At 41.0% G+C, this 18361-nt stretch overlaps 2 protein-coding genes across 6 annotated transcripts in view; one reads left to right on the forward strand and one right to left on the reverse strand.

The window, feature by feature from the left end:
* The window catches only part of SPG11 (SPG11 vesicle trafficking associated, spatacsin), a 38246-nt gene extending 30462 nt beyond the window's left edge, over nucleotides 1-7784 (reverse strand). For all 4 annotated transcript variants that reach the window (XR_008238391.1, XM_052809014.1, XM_052809013.1 and 1 more), the window contains exons 1-9: nucleotides 7496-7784; nucleotides 6268-6452; nucleotides 5240-5467; nucleotides 4249-4447; nucleotides 3543-3680; nucleotides 2403-2866; nucleotides 1995-2140; nucleotides 803-935; nucleotides 276-431 (exon numbers count right to left, since the gene is read on the reverse strand). Coding sequence is in view for 3 of the 4 variants with exons in the window: in XM_052809014.1 (XP_052664974.1) it covers nucleotides 276-431; nucleotides 803-935; nucleotides 1995-2140; nucleotides 2403-2866; nucleotides 3543-3680; nucleotides 4249-4447; nucleotides 5240-5467; nucleotides 6268-6452; nucleotides 7496-7707 (1861 nt within the window). In the remaining variant the exon portion in view is untranslated. The remainder of the gene's footprint in view (nucleotides 1-275; nucleotides 432-802; nucleotides 936-1994; nucleotides 2141-2402; nucleotides 2867-3542; nucleotides 3681-4248; nucleotides 4448-5239; nucleotides 5468-6267; nucleotides 6453-7495) is intronic.
* A 724-nt stretch (nucleotides 7785-8508) lies between these two features.
* Nucleotides 8509-17545, forward strand: CIAO2A (cytosolic iron-sulfur assembly component 2A). Of its 2 annotated transcripts, XM_052809028.1 has the most exons (5): nucleotides 8509-8732; nucleotides 12127-12291; nucleotides 14077-14126; nucleotides 15939-15984; nucleotides 17075-17545. In XM_052809028.1, the coding sequence occupies exons 1-5, from the start codon at nucleotides 8606-8608 to the stop codon at nucleotides 17170-17172; spliced, it is 486 nt and encodes a 161-aa protein (XP_052664988.1). In that variant the 5' UTR covers nucleotides 8509-8605; the 3' UTR covers nucleotides 17173-17545. The 2 variants fall into 2 exon arrangements, with proteins under 2 accessions (XP_052664988.1, XP_052664989.1); XM_052809029.1 differs by lacking the exon at nucleotides 14077-14126.
* Nucleotides 17546-18361: the final 816 nt, after the last annotated feature.

Raw genomic sequence — 18361 nt, forward strand, 5'->3', positions numbered from 1 at the left:
TGAAAGTCCCATTCTGCCACTCCTACGCATCCCAAAATGAACCTGTTGACAGGATCCTGTCTGATCATATAGTTGTTTGGGCTAACACAGATATTGTATTCAGATTAATTTCTCATTTCCCCTTAAATAAAATCTTTCATTCACTAAACTAGCACTTTTTTTGTTGTTAATTCTAGGCAAATTTAGGCTTTTAATTAAAAAAAATTAGGTTTTCTTCCTTACCTAAACAATGACACATTACATTACTACATATGATTCAAAATGAGTAATCTTACCCTCTGTGTGCACAAAAATTTCTTCAAGTTGCTTGCTAAGGAAAGTTAACGTAAGGTTTAGCAGCTGCTCAGAAAAGTGTTTACTGTGAGGCTCCATATCGTTTTCTCTGATAGCTGAGCAAAGCAAGTTTAAAGCTGGCCTCAGCTCTTCCAAATCTGCAATATTTACATAAAAAGTTAAAACATCTGCATTCTACCATATGACTGATCACATAAATTTAAAATCTAAGTTAAAAGTCAGAGGCACGTTACAAAAATCTTCTAAAATGTGTCAAATGATATATGGAACATGCTTTGCCTTCACATCAAAGTGCTTATAATACGTATGCCAGTATCAGAACACAACAAAAAACCCAACACATTATGCACCATTTCTCTCTGATTTTCCAGAAGCAGAGGAGCTGCAATACAGCATCATCCAAACATACAAGAGCACAGGCAAGTCAATCTGTTTTTACAAACACACAGCCATAAATAGAAAGGGAATTAAATTTAAACCTCCGCATAGCTGAAAGTATTTTACTTACTTTTCAGGTAAGACTGGGATGCACTACCAGTAGACTGTTCAGGTCCAGAGCAGGATGCAGACAGATTGAAAAGACTTTCTTTGCTTTTTAAAAATAAGTCTACCGTGTCTAGTTGACGATTTTCCAAACCTGCCTAGACAAACATGCAGCAGAACAAATATGCATGTATTCTAAAAATATATATTGTACACTTACTGCTAGCATTTTTACTTCATACTCAGGGACAAAGTATACATGCAGAAAAAAAGAAGACATTTAAACTATGCATGCAACACCTGTAGCCTGAATTAACAAGGTGACCTGTTCAGTACCTGCCATGCTCCTTTAATAGGCTTTGCAGAAACCTTGCCCTGTATCTTCAGAGGCAAAATGTTAATTCCGCAATTTATTATAGAGTTTGATTTGGGATATAGAATAAGTACTGTGAGAATCAGGACTTGGAATAAGCTTACAGCAACTGAAAATTGCTGTGACCCTCCCCCCCATCAACTCACTTTCCATCACACCCTCCAAATAAAACCAAAAGAACCCTACCAAATGTCTTCATCTAAGCTCCCTCCCTCCAAACATAACTGAAAACATAGACTGACAGTATACTGAATGATGGTGTGGACAGACTGTTGCAGAATCCCAGACTTATGGAACAATAAATTTTTTAAACAAGGATCTCTGTCATCTAAAAGTAGAACTAGAGCACTGGAAAAATGCAGAGAGACAAGGAGATTTGTTCTGTGGTCTGGTACATTAAAAATATTTTATCAGCTACTGTTAAGGGATACCAAGCAACATTTGGTAGCTTTAAGTTCTCCTCTTGGCTTCACAAGAGTGGTATGATAAAAACAAAAATCTAGTTCCAAGGATTTATTTTAATATTTGACATTTTGCAAGAGGACAAAATCTGCTACAGAAATTGGCAAAAATGCTTTGGGTCCAATTAGGAGGGATTTTTGAGCACTGCTTAGTTTAAATTTTTTTTTTTTAATGTGCGTTAACTTTGTTGCTGTGTTTCTTCTTTTGGGTTACTCACCTGGGTTACTTGGGGTTTTTATTTAGTAACTAAACCACTACTTTTTGCCCCTAGGTTACTGAGGCATACTTTGTGTCTAAAATCACCATTAACATTGTTAAACTGCGTTCATTACTTTAAAGAAGTGTTTTTGTTATCTGTGAGACATGAAACAGATTTCTTTACCTCTAGCGCATGTATCGGAATTGAACATCGTTCCCATCCATTGAGATGACAAACAGAATCTACGACTCCAGCACTGCCATAGATCATCAATCTATTCAAAAACTCTTCTTGAGTTAAACCAAACAGAACTAAGGAGAGACCACGCTCTAAATAAAAGAATCAAACCATAATTAAAAATATATAAGCAAGTTGCGACACAGCAACGTTTGTGTCTACTGCCTCTCTTCCAAAATAATGACACAAAGCTGCAGTGGCTCCATTTGGATTTCATCTCAGCAAGAACGCATTAGAAATTAGCCAACAGCAGCCAGGCAGAAAAGGAAGAACACTACCAAATAAATAAATAAATAAATAAAGCTTTTATCAGAAGCCTACATCCGAACAATTATACAAAAAAAAACCCCTCACCTGTCAGAAGTAGACATAATGGCATGTCTTCACTGCAATCCACATAAACACTATTTTTGTCAAAGTGGTAATACGTCACATCTTGCGACTCAAAATCCCAGAGAGCAAGAGTCAAACCTTTGTGATTTGTTAATACTACAAACAGGGCTTTAACTCCAGTTACCAATTTACACTCCAGTTTCACCACTTCTTGTGGTGCTTCTATGGGGATTTGTTTCCATTGCTGTCCTGCATCGCTGAGGTTTGTACCACTGCTTTGTGATGGTTTGGAAGGGGCCGACGTAACAGCCCGTGGAATAAAAGCCACCATCTTCTCAGAATTTTCATAGATTTCAGGATCATGATTTTCAAGATGGGTAAAAAACTGATACCAAGGTAAATTCAAGTCATTCACCAAATCTGGAGAACCTGGTCTTCTTCTCCTTACTCTGTCACATAGGGAGGATAAGTGTGCCTTCCAGGACCTGGGGGAAGAAAGAAGTTACCTATAATACCAGGTATTACTCCAAGAACAATACAGATAAATAAATTTCCAAAGTTTCCTCAGTTAAATAATATGCATTTTAAGCTTATAGATTCCATCCAGCATATTGCGTTTTAACCTGAACAGGTCCTGTTTATTTCTATTTAAATACTGTTTGCAGCCAATTTGAATGATCACAGCTGCATTAGCTGACAACATCCATGAAGCTGAGCATTTAATTCCAGAACTGAGTATTTATTATTTACATCAAGTTATAATTAACATATTTTATTAGTATTAATACCGCTAATACTAATTGTCACAACACGGTTAAAATGTTTTACATGAACACAAAATATACTGAAGTCCACATGCACTCATCTGCACTAAACACACAACAAATTGTAAAGTACTTGGAATACAAAAATCTCTCAGTACTGGTTCAAACTAAAGGTAACACCCTAAACAGTAATTACTATTCAGAAGCTGTTCAATGACATACGTAAAGTTGTCTTGGCCCATTTCCTAACATCGTCCTAACATTCAAAACATTTAAAGCAAAATGAGCTGATTTTACTTGCCGCAACTGCAATTAAAAAAAATGCATCAGTTTATTTAATCAATGGTCTAAAGGAGGTAAAACCCAGCCTGTTTTAGAAAGTATTTTCATTATGTACCTGTCTGTGCGGAAAGGCAATGACAAAAGCTCCATGCTATAGTCAGAACTAGCAAGGTCATCCTCATCAAGTCCTTCAGGAGGCTTCACTGGAAGATTTTCAGCTTCTCTCTTACAGAGCAAATGCCCTGGGAACTGTCTGTAAAGAAATAAATACTAAATTTCACCTCCTTCAGATGATTTAAGATTTTTTTTTTCCTTCATGTTTAACTCCTCCAGGAGCTATCAGCGAAGCAGTTTTCTCTCAGATTAACAGCATTCACAAAAACGTATCCAGGTAAGCCATCAAAACACAATGCTATTTCCTTTGAGGTAGACAACACCTCTAAATTACAACCTAGTCCTAATTTATCAAGCAAAATCAGTAAAGCTGTATCAGAATAGTTTAACAATCCCATACCCTACAGTATTTCTAAAATGTGCTACCAACCACCACTGGCACTAATAGACAGCACGTATCCTAATCTTCCTAGAAAAAATACAAACTCCAGTACAAAGTTTTTCTATTTCTTAAAGTGACAAAGCATAAATTGGAGCAAATAATAATGGGCAATCTTTAAACATATATGAAACTTCCACCCTACCACAGAGCCAGAACTCAAAACAAAAAACTGACAGCATCTCAGCTATTATAGGACCAAGATTAGGCACTTTTTAAAGTTAGTTGTACTCAAACCTTTCATTTAGGAATTCTGCTGCAAACGTACCTGAAGTACATGTTTAGATCCACTGAGACGGCATAGTTGGAAGAACTGATGATCACAGCAACACTGAGATCATGCGACACTTTCACCGCAGTGAGTGGCGATGTGATGGTTGGACTCCTGTCCTCATCCTGCACATCTCCCTGGCAGAGTGCTATGTTGACGTTTGCTAGTTTTGCACCATCAAAAGAGTCAAATACGTCTTTAAACAGCATCAAAGAAAACATCAGGCCTCAGATTGTCCAACAAACAAAAAATTACATAGAAGGGGAATTTCTCTTAACTTTGTGGTCCAAGCCAATCTCTGCACAACAAAACATTTAGAACTGTTTGTTTCACAAGGGCATTCTAAGCTCAGGTAGGATCAGAAGTGAATTGTGCTAGATGCTGTACAAATACGCAACTTGTGCCATCTCAAAAGAGTTGACTTATACTTAGAAGTGAACTGAGACAAATATATATTGGCAGTTATATAATTAGGAGGAAAAAGTAACCTGACTTTATTGCACTTTTTTACACATGTGTCAGAAAAAATTGACAAAGAATAGGTTAAAGTTGAGCACCTTGTGGAACAGTCTGGCAGGTTTGAGCTCCTGTTCTTTAGAACACAAAATACAGCTATCTGGTTTCCAAGTTGTGATTCTCCACATATCTGTAGATAATTTCTAAAGGATCTAATTAAGAAAAGAAAGGCTAGTGACAGTAGACTTAAGCCTGTTATACACAGATCCCTATATCAAAAACACTGAAAGCCATTACTCTAGTTTGAAACAGATTTCCAGTGGCATGTTGAGAAACTACATTTGATACACGACTATGGCATTTTTTACTACATTAACTAGCACTTTGCTACACAACCCCTTTATTGAAAGCATCTTCAAAACAGACACGAATTTCTTTCAAGAAATTTCTGCTTAACCCTGACAGAAAAGAAAAATGACTTTGTTCTTCCAGATCATTTACACTGAGAGCTAGTCTCTACTGTAAAGGATACAAATCCGGCCAGAACTATCTAACAGAAACAAGATCCCCCTGCAGAAGTGTGTATCTGTTATTCTTTCCAAAACTTGCGGAAGCAAATCAAGGGTAAAGCAGTCACATGTCTCTATGGGTGAGTCTTTTCCAGGAAAGGTAAGATGCACAACAATAAAATTATTGAGCAGAAGTATGCATTTGTTGTTTTCAAAAGACAGTATCCTCAAAGAGAAAACTGCAGACAGACCTGTAAATTTAAAGATATTTTAGGATTATAAAAATCTGGTACTTTTGATTTGTGAAGATATCTCAAGAAAATTACAGCCCAAATTCATTGCCTCTGCTGCCATCTTAACAAAAGTTGGGATTGGGGGGGGGGGGGGCTTGTTTTGTTTTAAATCTCACTTTCTATGTCAGAAGCACTATTTTTAGAAGTTTCCTAAAACAGTGCAGGCTTTTTAAGTGGCAAATACGATGAAAAACACAAAAAATCATTACAAAAATAATATTTCGGTCAGCACTGAAAATAAACACTACAATCTTTGGAAATAAAAATACTTTAGCAAGGGAGACTGTTTAAGAACATGTAAAACATCAAAGCTCTAGGTCCCACAAAGACTTGTGCATTCTAGCTGTACACTACGTTTGCTAAGCATAGAGCATAAGGTTAAAGGCACAACTAGTCCTTGCAGAATTAGTAAGGAGCCCCATCTGTTTTCTTCCCAACAGTTCCAATATTAAAGGGAAAATTTGAGATAGCAGGGTTATATGAGTATGTTTTATTAAAGTTTATTTTTAACTTTGTATCACCCAAATACCTTACCCTACAACACTTTAATTCCCTCTAACAATGTCATCTTTGAATACAGGAATGTCTCTATTATTTTTTAAGTTCATTAATACTGCTACTGATCACTTTAAATCAGTGTGAAAGGATTTGACACTTCCCTAGTGTTCAGTCCTACTGCCTCAATTTGTTTCACCAGCTGAAGCAGAATTAGACCTATAATAACTTCAAATACGGAATACATATTGAAATTTACTCACTAATGTTTTTAACTTCAAGGAGCTTTTTAAGTGTATCTTCCTTACAACTGTGCAGGGAAATCGGGTTGTATTTTCCATCTTCTGTAGTGAATTCATAAACAAACAGTTCATGACTTTTACTAAGAGCCAGTATTTTTGTCTTGCCTGCTTGCAGATCATCGTCTTCTGTATTCTCCCACATGAAGCTGAAGATACAACATTCAGTATGTTTACTGACCTTATTCTCTTTCTGCATTTCATATGCTGAACAGCTCTGGACGCATACTAATGATGGGCAGTATGACTTTAACCTCTGGCAATAAAGATTCTGCTGCCTCCCCGTCCCTCCCCAATAGAAGAACATATTTCATCCCTAGCAGAGACTGCAACACAAGACAGTGCTTGAGGAATCCCTGCTTCTCTTCCTCTCAAGAATACAGGGGTTTTCTATCCTTGTGTGTTTCTTTCCTTTAGTCATCCAGGACATATGCCACATGAGTGATGCTCTGCTTCAGGACTTCTAGGAGGAGTAACACCAGCACTGCCAGCTAGGGAGAAGCAGAGCATATTGCCCATTTCCATCCATTTTGCCTCCCCGTTGCTCGGGCTGAGAAACTCTTCAGGTGTCTGTCTCCACACCTGCTCTCCTATGGAGAGGGGAGCCGGTGGAGACAAAACAGCTAGGAGGCCACTTGGGATGGTGCAGAGTGAAACACAAGACCAGAGCACCATAACGATGTTGGTATTGCTTGACACTGCAGATGTTTAGAATTGCAATGTGACTGTGGTTTTGACTCAGCTTTAAAAGCTACTACAGCAGATTAAAAACATCTTGTGATCGCTGAATGTCATGCACAAGAGCTTGCCTCTGACCAGCAGACAAGAAGTCAAGCAGTCAGGGCGCTATGAAATTTTAAGCCAGCAACTCGACAAAAACAGATTAATTTTCTTCTTGTTTTTTGATCTACTGTAATGAATACATCCAAAACTAAGCAAATAAGCAGGTATAAACGAACGTCCCCTCCAGCAATGGTATTTTAAGTGGAGAGCATCCCATTTCAAGGCAAGGTTTGAAAGTCCCCCTCAGTCTCCTGCAGCTTTCAGGGCCTGCCCTTGCCTGGGCAGGACTGCTCCCTTTCGGGGAGCACCCTCAGCCCCTGGGGTCCAGCCGGCGCCTCTCCCCAAAGCAGAGCGACGCCGGGGGACCCCTCCCGGCCTCCCCTTCCCCTGCTCGGCCCCTGCCACTTACTCAGCCCAGGCTCCCGGGAGGACGCTGCCCCGGGCCCGGCCGCCTCCGCTTGGCACCAGAGACTCCAGATAGATCCCACCAGGGACCAGGAGGCTGCCCAGAGCGTCCTGGCCCCTACTCAGCCGGACCCAGGCTGCGTCCCGCAGGGAGCCCTGCGCCTCCCCCGAGAGGGACGCCAGCAGTACGCGCAGGTCCCGCTTCGCCCCCTCCATCCTTCTCAGGGAGGGCCGCCACCCCCGGCCTAACGGCCACCCACAGCCCGACCTGCCGCCATCTTGGACGGGGCAGTCCTTCCTTCCGGTCAGCTGACAGGGCCGACCAGTGCCGTGTCGCGACTACAACTCCCAGCAGGCACCGCGGCCCAGGGCCGGGAGGCTGTGAGGGCAATGCACGCTGGGAGCTGTAGTCTCCGTGAGCGGCGACGGGCGGGGACCGGGCTGCCGCCACCTTCGCTCCCTGCGGGCGGTGAGACCAAGGTAGGAAACTGCCTCCGGGGGCCTTTATGTTCATCACGGCACCCGGGGACACGGTTCTGCGCCCAGCTGTGCCGGCTGAAGAAGCTCGAGACCTGCAGCAAACCTACCCCTAATTCCCATCATCCAACCGGGGCCTCATCCTGTTAAATCTTGCCGCTCTAGCTTGGAAAGTAAATCATGACGGCTCCCTCCCCCGTGCTCCTTTAGAAGCTTTGTTGCTAACCGTTATTTGGAAAGTGTGGGGTTTTGGGGGGCGGGGGGGGGGGGCAAAGCCCGGCAGACGGGGGGGTGTTTGTGCGAGTGGGCTGGCAGCGCCATGGCGGCTCCACAGAGCCCAGCTACAGCCGACAGCGCTGCTCGGGGCCGCTGAGCCCCCTCCGGCTACCGGGGGCAGCCGGAGGGGGCTCAGCGACCCCGGGCAGCACAACGAGACCCCCGCGCAGCAGGAAAATGCCGCCAACGCGGAGGTTCCGCCTAACCACGCCCACTCCCCGCCCTCGGGCGGTGCCAGGCTCTGGAGACCCCGCCCCCAGCCCGGGCCTCCTGGCCCCGCCCCGCGAGGAACTTCCCGCGGGCGGCGGCGGATGGTGGCCGCGAGGGTCCGGTTCGCACTCTCCCATGGCGGAGCGGGAGGATGTCGCTGGTGTTGGGGTTGCTGTCGCACACGTTGAGCAGGGTGCTGTGGTACTCCGGGCTGCGTAGGGGTTGCCATGCCCCCCGGAATCAAGCCATGGAGCAGGACAAGGCGCTCGAGGTTTACGGTGACTGTCGCGGGGCTGTTGGGGGGGTCCTTCGGAGAGGCCTGGGGTGAGGGGTCTGTGAGGGGCCGTGGGTTGTGAGCGGCCCTGGGGGCCGTTAGTGCTGTGCCCTTTTGGGGGGGGGGGTGAGGTGGGGGAAGCCAGGCCCTGCCCAGCCCTTTGCGGGGGGCCGAGAGCTGTGTCCCGGGGTTGAGTGTGTGGGAGCGCTCCTGAGGGGCTGGGGGAAGGTGGCCGCTCTCGATGCGGGGCAGGAAGGAGGTACGTTTGGCTTGCTTGCGAACTGGAATCACTGCCAGGGATGTGGGGCGGGGAGGGGTTACCCTTGGGGTGCTGGAGAGTCAGGGAAGTGTTAAGGGAAGAGTGAGGGCCTGTCTCGGGTGCCTGCTAGCTTTCCCCAACCACACGGCCAGCCCCAGGCTGTGTCTGGAGATGGGGTGGATGCTGTGACCTTGGCATGGTCACTGTTAGTTAGGATCCTGAGCAAGGAGCGTGCTGAGAGAGCTGCCTGAATGCACTGCTTGACTGGTGGGTGATCTGCTGCTTCCCAGCTCCCGAGCTGTGGGAGAGGGGCTGGACTGCTGCCGGGCTTGCTCAGTCCCTGTGTTGGGGGGAGTTACCATAGTGTTTCATCACCTTAGACAGTACAGGAGCTGGACACACCTGGAAAGGCAAGTAATTCCAGAAAGGTCAGCCAGTTAGTCCAGCGAAATGGAGATTTCTGTTACTGAACGACTGAGGTTTTTGTAAAATATGGAAAGGTTTCACTTCTGGAAATGTTGCATGTAGGATCTTAGAGGATTCGAAAAACATTGTCAAGCTTCAAGGCGCTGTTATTTTGTAGGCAGTTAGGAGTAGTGTGAGGATTTTATGCAGCGCTGTACATGTTTTTATCTAAAAAGAATAAAAAAGGAAACAATGTCAAACAAACTCAATTTTAAAACTTGAGTGATGTTTAAATATAGGCACTTTGAAACATCAGTGGTTCTAAGTAATAACTTTGGTTATGAACCTTAACCATGTAAGTAGTCCTGTTGATTTCAGTTCGTCCATAGGGTTATGCTTGTGCATTATCTTCGCAGAACTAAAGCATCTGTCTGTGTAAAATTTAGGTTTAAAAGACCAGAGGCATCCATGAAGTACTGCTGAACTATACCAAGTTCAGTGTTCCTCTCGCTGTTTGGTGATGCAATTGATTTCCTCTTGGGCCTTTTCACATAGAAAGAGGATAAAATTTAAAAATAGAGGAAGAAATGTATCGGAAACTACAAGGAAATGTGTATGTGAAAATACATTGTATGTATATGGGAAGTAATTTCTTATTTGGCTAAGACTTTAAGCAAAAAGTGATATTAGAGCCAGAACAATGGAAAAAAAGGTGAAAATACTTTTTATTGGTCTGACAAATAAGACTATTTATCTGTTTGCTGGTAAACATTCTAACAAAGCCAAACAGTTTGTTTGCTTGTTACCATCATGATCCTTCATGTAATTGAGGGGACAGTTACCAGTTCTTTGGGAGCACAGAACAAATAGCCTCGTGACATCTACTGTGTCTTCTAGGTTTGTAATTCAGCAGCATCACATCCTTATGATGTAGACAGAGAAACAGAGGTTGGGGGCTTCAGAAAGATTCAAGCAATTGTCTGCTTCCCTGGAAGTCAGGGAACAGGGCTCAGTTCTCTCATTCATCCCAAGTTTTGTTTTTATGGTATGAGTGATGACAGCTTACTTTGGAAAGCAAGTGTTTCCCAGCCCTGCTGAAAGGATTACCTGGGTCTTGAGAGTACTTTGAGTGCCCTTGCAGGAGGGTGAGAAGTTCTGAGAAGGTGAGCTGAGTACCAGGAGTGAAAGCTTGTACAACTGTACAGATGTAAGTCTTTTCCTTGCTCATAGGTCAGAGACTTTAGGGCATATCTCTGACTTCAGGCATACCCTTCTCAGACGGATGGAGTCCAGACAGACATGAACTACCGTTCCTGCCCGCTGGCTGCCTGCTTCCTTCCTGCCTGGAAGTAATATAGCAATATTAGTGCCATGTTGTACTATGCCTGTGATCCCTGCTCAGAGGCTGGGCCTATCAGCTTAATGGCAGGAATGCACTGAATGCAGCTTTGCAGCTCTCGAGCTGGGTGGGTCTGTCTGTACCTGAAGATAGACTGAAGTAATTTGCCGTAGTGGAGCCTGGTATCACATTTGCTTTAGCAATACAGTTAGCTATTGTAGTAGAGCTATTGGTAGGGCTACACTACAACTAAAATCACTATAGATAGCTAAGAATACCTACCCATTCTTTTTTTTTAACCTGTTTTTTTTTTAAACTGATCTTAACCTGTATCCCTTTAGTTACCATTTATACCAGAAATGCTTGTACTTGCACTTCTAAGGGACAAACAACTGCATACAAGGCAGAAGCGAGTGAGACGTGATAGCTGGGAACTTCCTAGGTTTGGCCTTCACTGTCAAAATTGGTGTTTCTTCAAGTTATGCTGGGTACATGGCACAGATGTGAATAGGCTAGAGATCTCATTGCCTTTCCTTCTGTGCTGCATTACTCAGCAAACACATTGAAATGCAGAGACTTATTTTTCTCAGGCTCTTAGGAAATTTGCTGAATTCATGTACTCTCTTGTGCATTATTTTTCAGTGTCCTATAATCAAATATTGTAGCTTTGGAATATTACTTTAAAACCTTTTGCTCTATGGAAAAGCAACAATAAATGTAATTCTGTTTCATTGTATGATGAAACCTCCTTAGGCTAATCCACATCACATTGCTTCTATAAAAGGCAATGCTGCTTATAATTTTCTATACAGGTATATTAAACCTAGTTGATCCCCACATTTTACAACCTAAGGAAGGGACCATTGATACAGATAAATATGGATTAGTGCATTATTTTTGTATTGGCTTTCCTTAAGATGGCTTCAAAATCTTATCTGTGAGGCCCAGACTGGGAATTGGAGAGAAGATGATGAGAAGGAAATCTGGCTTTTCTTGTTAATAAGTTAGGTTTTGAAAAACCTGAAAGGCAAGCAAACCTATCTGAAATACTACATCTATGTGTATCTAGACTAATTTTATATGACCTGTAGTTCTGAAGGTAATACATATCCTTTAATAGGCATGTTTTGATTTCTATTTATTATAACGGGATTGTAAAAATAATAGCAAGTTTAGAGCTGGAACATGAAAAATACATGCACAGTGAACAACAAATGCCTCAACTTGCCCAGTTCCGAAGCAACTTGTGAGATAACATATCACTGATATTTACAGCTCTGTCTTTTCTGAAGCGGAGCAAAATAAACAATGCTGGGAAGATGGTTTCTAATAAAAGTACCTTTTATTAAATTCAGGAAAGCTACTTTATTGTTGGTCACTTGTCTTCTGCTTTAGATATAATCCGTACTATCCGGGACCCAGAGAAACCTAATACTTTAGAAGAACTGGAAGTGGTAACGGAAAGCTGTGTTGAAGTGCAAGAGATAGGTGAAGATGAGTATCTTGTTATCATCAGGTTTACACCAACAGTACCTCATTGCTCTTTGGCTACTCTCATTGGTAAGTTTTCTATTTCATTATATCTGTAACAAGGAGCATAAAGTTAATTTTAGATTGTCTGAACAACATCAGTCTTAGTTAAAATTCAGTATGACTTTGCCAGCAGTTTGACCAGGAATTTCATCCTGAGAACCCTACTAGGAATGCAAACAAACAAAAACCAGAAGAAATGTGGGGACTTCCATCTCTTTTTATGAAGTTAGGGAAACTTCAGCTTCAAAGTGAAGCTCTCAAAAATCTACTGGGAAGTGGTGCAGAATTCCTTCTTTATATTCTCCGAATTATTTTAGTAATGTTAAATTGAAAATTTATCAGGTCTTAAATTTAAAAAAATGTTAAAACTTTATGATTGTCTCCCTTATCTTTCCCTTACCTTATGGGCTTGTTCTCCATTCCCACACATTTATAAAAACCCCACATGCAATCCAAGAACACCAAAAAAAGTTCTGAACTGTTAGGAGTTTGAAAGCAATTAAGTTCAATGAGAATCTACCCTGGCTTATTTTGTCTTTTTTTTTTTTTTTTTTTCCTTATTATTCGTGGTGAGATTACATCTGAAAAATCACATCTGAGTTCTCTGAAATGATTTGTTTAAATGTGCCAAGGTTAGCAGCTCTTACCATTATATATCAATACTAAGATTTCTTAGTCTGTTTTAAAGATTTTAGGGAAAATAAGTCTTTTATTTAGTTTAATGAAGAAGTACCTGTATTTATGCCCAAATAAACCTTTGCAGCTTTATGTAGAAAGTAGAGTATAGGTAGCAAAGCATTGTCATGCCAAAGAGTAATAATTTATTTATAGTTTGACCCTGTTAGGAACATCAGTGGGTTAAGGCTCAGACCTGAGGATCAATGGTGTACATGTCAAATCTTAAACTTCGTGCTAATCATGTTCTCAGCACTTAAATGTCAGCCAGGTCTTTGATGTCTGTTTGACTGTGCAGTCGTTATCAGTATTGTGGACCTCTGAAGCGTAGTTCCTCATGCTGTTACAGGAAAGGGTTATGGTTACTGTTTTAAATAGCTGGGTAGTAGATGTAAGAATGTAGTCAGTAAACAGGTAGGTTTTTTTCCAAACTTCCTTATCGGTACAGAGTACTCTAAGCTGGTAGTTCTTCTGGGGAGTATTTTCTATGGCTGTTACCACTTGCTCAGCCTGAGGACAAACTGGGGCTGCGGTATGGCTTTGTCTGTGTGTAGCTCATCGTAAAGCCAAGCCTTGTGGTGAAGCTGAAATGGGCTAGTGGTAGGGGTGTCCCCAAACTTGGATCTTGCTCCCAAAGATGAACCACAACACTCCTCTGCTCAGTCTGTACGTTAGACATTAAATAGTGAAGTTATGAGCTTGATTTGCCCCCAAGTCATTGCAGGCTTGTGTTCTTCAAGCAATTTATGTTGGATTTTTTTAACAAATGTTAGAAAACAAAAAAAGCATTCTTCTCAGTATAGATGCAGCCACAGTGACAGCCCGGAAGCTCTATCAAAAATATAGAAGGCGGCTGGAAATGGAGGAATTTGTCTGTATTTAGTGTTTCCAGGAGGTGTTTAGAGACCAGAGACCTCCTAAGCTTGTAAGGCAGGTATGAGTTTAACTGAGAAGCTACGTCCAAAGGGTCAAACCACAAATTATTTAGTCTCCTCTGTGGCTTGTGCTGCTCAGAACACAAAAGGAGAAGGTTGTCAGTTATACTGGTGTTTTTTGATTGTTAAATATGGATTCTCTGAAAATGCACCTCAAACCTTGAATTTTACAAGAAAATCTCTTATCTGTTTTGCTTAACAGGCCTTTGTTTAAGAATAAAACTTCAGAGATGTTTGCCTTTTAGACATAAGGTAAAGTATCTGTTCTGGATCTTGCTTTAAATTACATGAATGTATGCCCAGTTCTCTGTAAAAGAGTGTGTGCTGCAGGATCAAGTAACTTGCAAGCTGTGATTAAGGATGGGGTCTTTTTAAAGCTTGTCATTTGCCTATGGAGGGAGAGAATGTTGCAGTACAGTGTAGCACCTGAAGGGATCTGTGAATAACTGTGGTTCTTCCTTTCCTTTACAAAAGACCATTTATTGCTGCACTTCTGAAATAACTCTGTGTTTCAAGAGATTTCCTCACCAGCTGTCATTTGAGTTCTTGCTTGGTGGAAGAGAAGGTGTTTTCAAATCCAGTGTTACAAAGAATTGAAGTAATACTCTTGCCTTGGGGAAAATGAATTTGGCCTTCTGCAATATTTCAATATATCGAAGCATCATAAATGTAAAATGTTAATAGTTACTGACTCTGCTGTACCATTTGGAATATCTGAGAGTTGTCTCCAGTGGACCAACTGTCTGTGAGCGAGCAGCCCTGAAAGCAAGAGAACTACCCTGTTGTCAGTTAGAAACCGATTAAGTGGAGTTCCACTACTTTATGTAGGCATCATCTATGAAGTAAAAACTTCAGAACAGATTTATTAGAGTTTAGAAGAACTGCAGAATTCAAAACTGGAACTGCGTTGAGGGAATCTCTTTATGACCTGTGTCTTAGGAACTGTTGTATAGATGGCATACGGGCCTGACCCTGGTCAGTATATTGTTCCTAACAGGGGCCAGCCCTGGCTATGCTGCTGGAGTGTAAGAAGCTATATAGGAAACAGGGGGTTAATACATCCTTAAAGAAAGCTGTTTGGGTCTTAGCAGGAACTAGGAGCAGACTTTTAATGACAAACATAGTCTTCTATAGGCCTTTAGAAACTTGCCCGAAATAATTTGAAGTATAAATTAATTAGCTGAGGATTTCTGCTGTTGATTTTTTTGTTGTTGTTTTGTTTTTATAGTTGATAGCTTCATCTTTCCAGTTGAACAGTGTAAAGTGAGACTTGCATTTCTAGAAAATTAGGTAGGTAGTGATTTGTTATGCTGGACACGTGGTAACAAATAGGTTTAGCTTCAGTGAGGTAAGATAAAAGGCATAGGATTTGTTTACTTGGTTTTCCTTTGATACATCAGTTTTATGAGATCTCCTTGCAGTTCAGCATGTGTGAGGGTTTTGTTGTTGTTTTTCCCAGGCCTGTTAAATGCATGAAGGTGATTTACATCTGTTTAGATTCTAGTCTTATAATCTGTTCTCGTGCAGGAAATAGATACTGCATTACACTACCATTTTCAAATAGAATACCTGTGATTCTCATCATTAAGCAAAACTTATTAGGAATATCTAGGAATCTCTCCCTAAGGATGGCTTTTCAAGGGTGCTTAGCTTGTGAAAGTTACACTTGCAATTCTGGTGGCTTTTAAACAAACTGTTCCTGAATTGTGGCCCGCAGAGAACATGTTGAGAAAGTAGTGCCAATTCTCCACTCAGTTTCCAGAATAGCCTAACTGCTATTACTTTTTCACAAGAGCAGTTGATATTAGTGAGGAATGAATGCCTCCACAATTTCGAAGAAAGATTATTGGGGCCTCTCTGAAATGGGGGAGGAGATTGTCCTGTGACTGCGTTGCAGTGAGGTCTAAGATCAGCTCTTGACATTGATCCCCTTTTGTTGTCTGTGAACATTTTTAGAAGTATGAATTACATGCATTCTATGTGTACTGCACAATTTTTTTCTTCCAGTAATGAATATATTCAACTGTTGGTGTGTGCATCTAACATTAATGTTCTCTCCTCTAGCTGGAAATCTACATATCTGAAGGTACACATTCCACTGAAGAAGACAGTAAGTAGAGCTTATGAATGAGTGCTGCTTTAGATCGTATGTTTGTGTTCTTTTGAGAAGTCCTTTTCTTCCCCTACCTTACTATCCTTTTCAGAAATGAATACACTGTTAAAGCTTTAAAATGAAACATGTAGTTGAGGCTGTTTCAAAAGCTGCATTGGTAGTGTGAACATATGCTTGGTGGTGGTGGTGGTTTGGTTTTTTTAAGCAACCAAAAAAACCCCCTGCAGTTCTTGCAGGTGTTGAATGTTGAGAAGTTGCTACTGTGCTGCTGAATAATTAACTTGAAGAACTACCTGACTGGTTGATCTCTCTATCTTAACATCATCATAACAAAAACATAACTTTCTCAGTCAATATTTGAAATAAAACTTATAGGACATCGAAGTTCTTTCAAAGCTATAGCCAATCGCTGTCTTAAACAGCTGTTGAAGCCTTTGTCCAAGCAATGTCCCAGGCTTTTTTGTTCTTAAGCATTTAGATATCTTTGTATGGCAAAAATTGGTTCTTTTGATTAAGTGACTAGAAATTGAACCCAGAGAACTTGGTCTACTAATTTATCACGAATTTCACACTTGATTTTAAGACATGTCATTAAACAATCTTACATTCTTTTCCTGAACTAGAAAAGTAACAAAAATATTTGGTTTCTGATGGTTGTTTTTTTGTGACTGAGCTTTCATTTGCTTTGTTCCCAATTTCCTGTTAATCCTCTGTCCTTTGACTACTGGCTCTTGAGCACCCTCATATTCTTCTTGTCTTGTCATCCTTCCATTGTGTCTGCAACAACCTTCTTATTCTAGGCCATGCAACTTAAATGTCTGCCTGTACAGTGCTTTATTGGCTATTGTACAAATTTCAGTTTTGGATATTATGCAAATAATATCTTCCACCTAAAGAGAAAATTGAAAAGAAAGTTGATACAATGTACTGTTACTGTACATTTTCTCAGTCTTTGAGCTGGCCATTCACTAGGTTTGGAAAATCTTCACTGCGCTATGGTATCTTGCATTTGTCACGTTACTGATGCAGTATGTGTGAAGTACCACTGAAAACTGCTTCTGACTTTACTTCTCGTGATGTTTTGCAGTCAACAAGCAAATCAATGACAAAGAGAGAGTAGCAGCTGCGATGGAAAATCCAAACTTGCGTGAAATTGTGGAGCAGTGTGTTACAGAGCCTGACTAATAGCTACAATACCCACAGAGTTATCATTTTGATACATTTCTTAAAATATCTTTGTTTAAAAAAAAGAAAATAATAATAATAATCAAGGCCTTGAGTTTAATACTTGAGTTCTTTTTATCTTCCACATGTTTTTTAAAAGAAATTGTTTATAAGATAGATTTAAATTATGATGAATTAGTCTCTAAAATAAAGTCAAGCGTATAGTGTTAAGAGTTTGTAATTTCTGGTGTCCAGAGAAATATTTTATGATTGAAAACAAACAAACACATATGTATTGCCTTCTGATTGTGATATAAATTCAGTTTTGCAAGTTAAATTTCTACATTGTTTCAATCACTGCACTGTAAAAATAAAACAGATTCTTGTACTGAAATGCTGCTTTCTGAGTTCAGGAATTTTCTTTTTTTTTTTTTTTTCTTTAAGCTTAGGTTTAGATTTCTGTTAGAGATGGAAACATTTCATTCAAGTTCTTTGTTGTTGATAAACAGATTAAAGCTGAAATGAATTCAGAAAAATAATTTGGAACCAAGGGACTGAACTAGAACAAGGTAGATTTTTACTGGGATGCTATTCTTGCTAAATATTTGCACTTTTTGCCCTGTTAAGTACATGTTTCTGATTCTGGAGGCTTTGCTTTATAATTATATATTATATATTTATAATTATCCTGAGGGTAAAGTTTTCTTATGGACAAGATCTTGCCACTTTGATCCTGCTTTTTCTTATGACTTGCCTGCAATCTGGACAGTGAGAGAATCCCACATCCCTTCGTTCCTCTGGTTCCTGCTGTCCTGTTTCTTTTTGCTGCTCCCTCACTAATCTTATCTGGGGTGCCTGTAATGTTGCCAGCTGTCAGACATTTTCCCCCTGGAGAAGTTCCCTAGGGTTTAGTTTCCACTGCAGCTGTGGATTTGACCATGGATTTACCTTTTCCTGAAGAATTAGGCAGATGTTCCTAGCTCAGCTGTCCTCCCAGTGGAAGTGATGTTCAGGATCTGCCATACAGCCACAGGAGGGCCTCAGTGGTAAACGTATGTGCAGGGGGAGAGAGGCTGCTGCCACCCGTCTCATGCCCCATGGCACTGACAAACTATTCGGGTATCCCAGGGGTGCATTACCTGGTCTATACATAGTAGTTATCCTCTGCAGTGGTTCGTGAGAGATTTAGGGAGCCTTTCCCCTGTGAAAC

Source organism: Harpia harpyja, chromosome 14 (assembly GCF_026419915.1).
Source record: "Harpia harpyja isolate bHarHar1 chromosome 14, bHarHar1 primary haplotype, whole genome shotgun sequence".
Lineage (NCBI taxonomy): Eukaryota > Metazoa > Chordata > Aves > Accipitriformes > Accipitridae > Harpia > Harpia harpyja.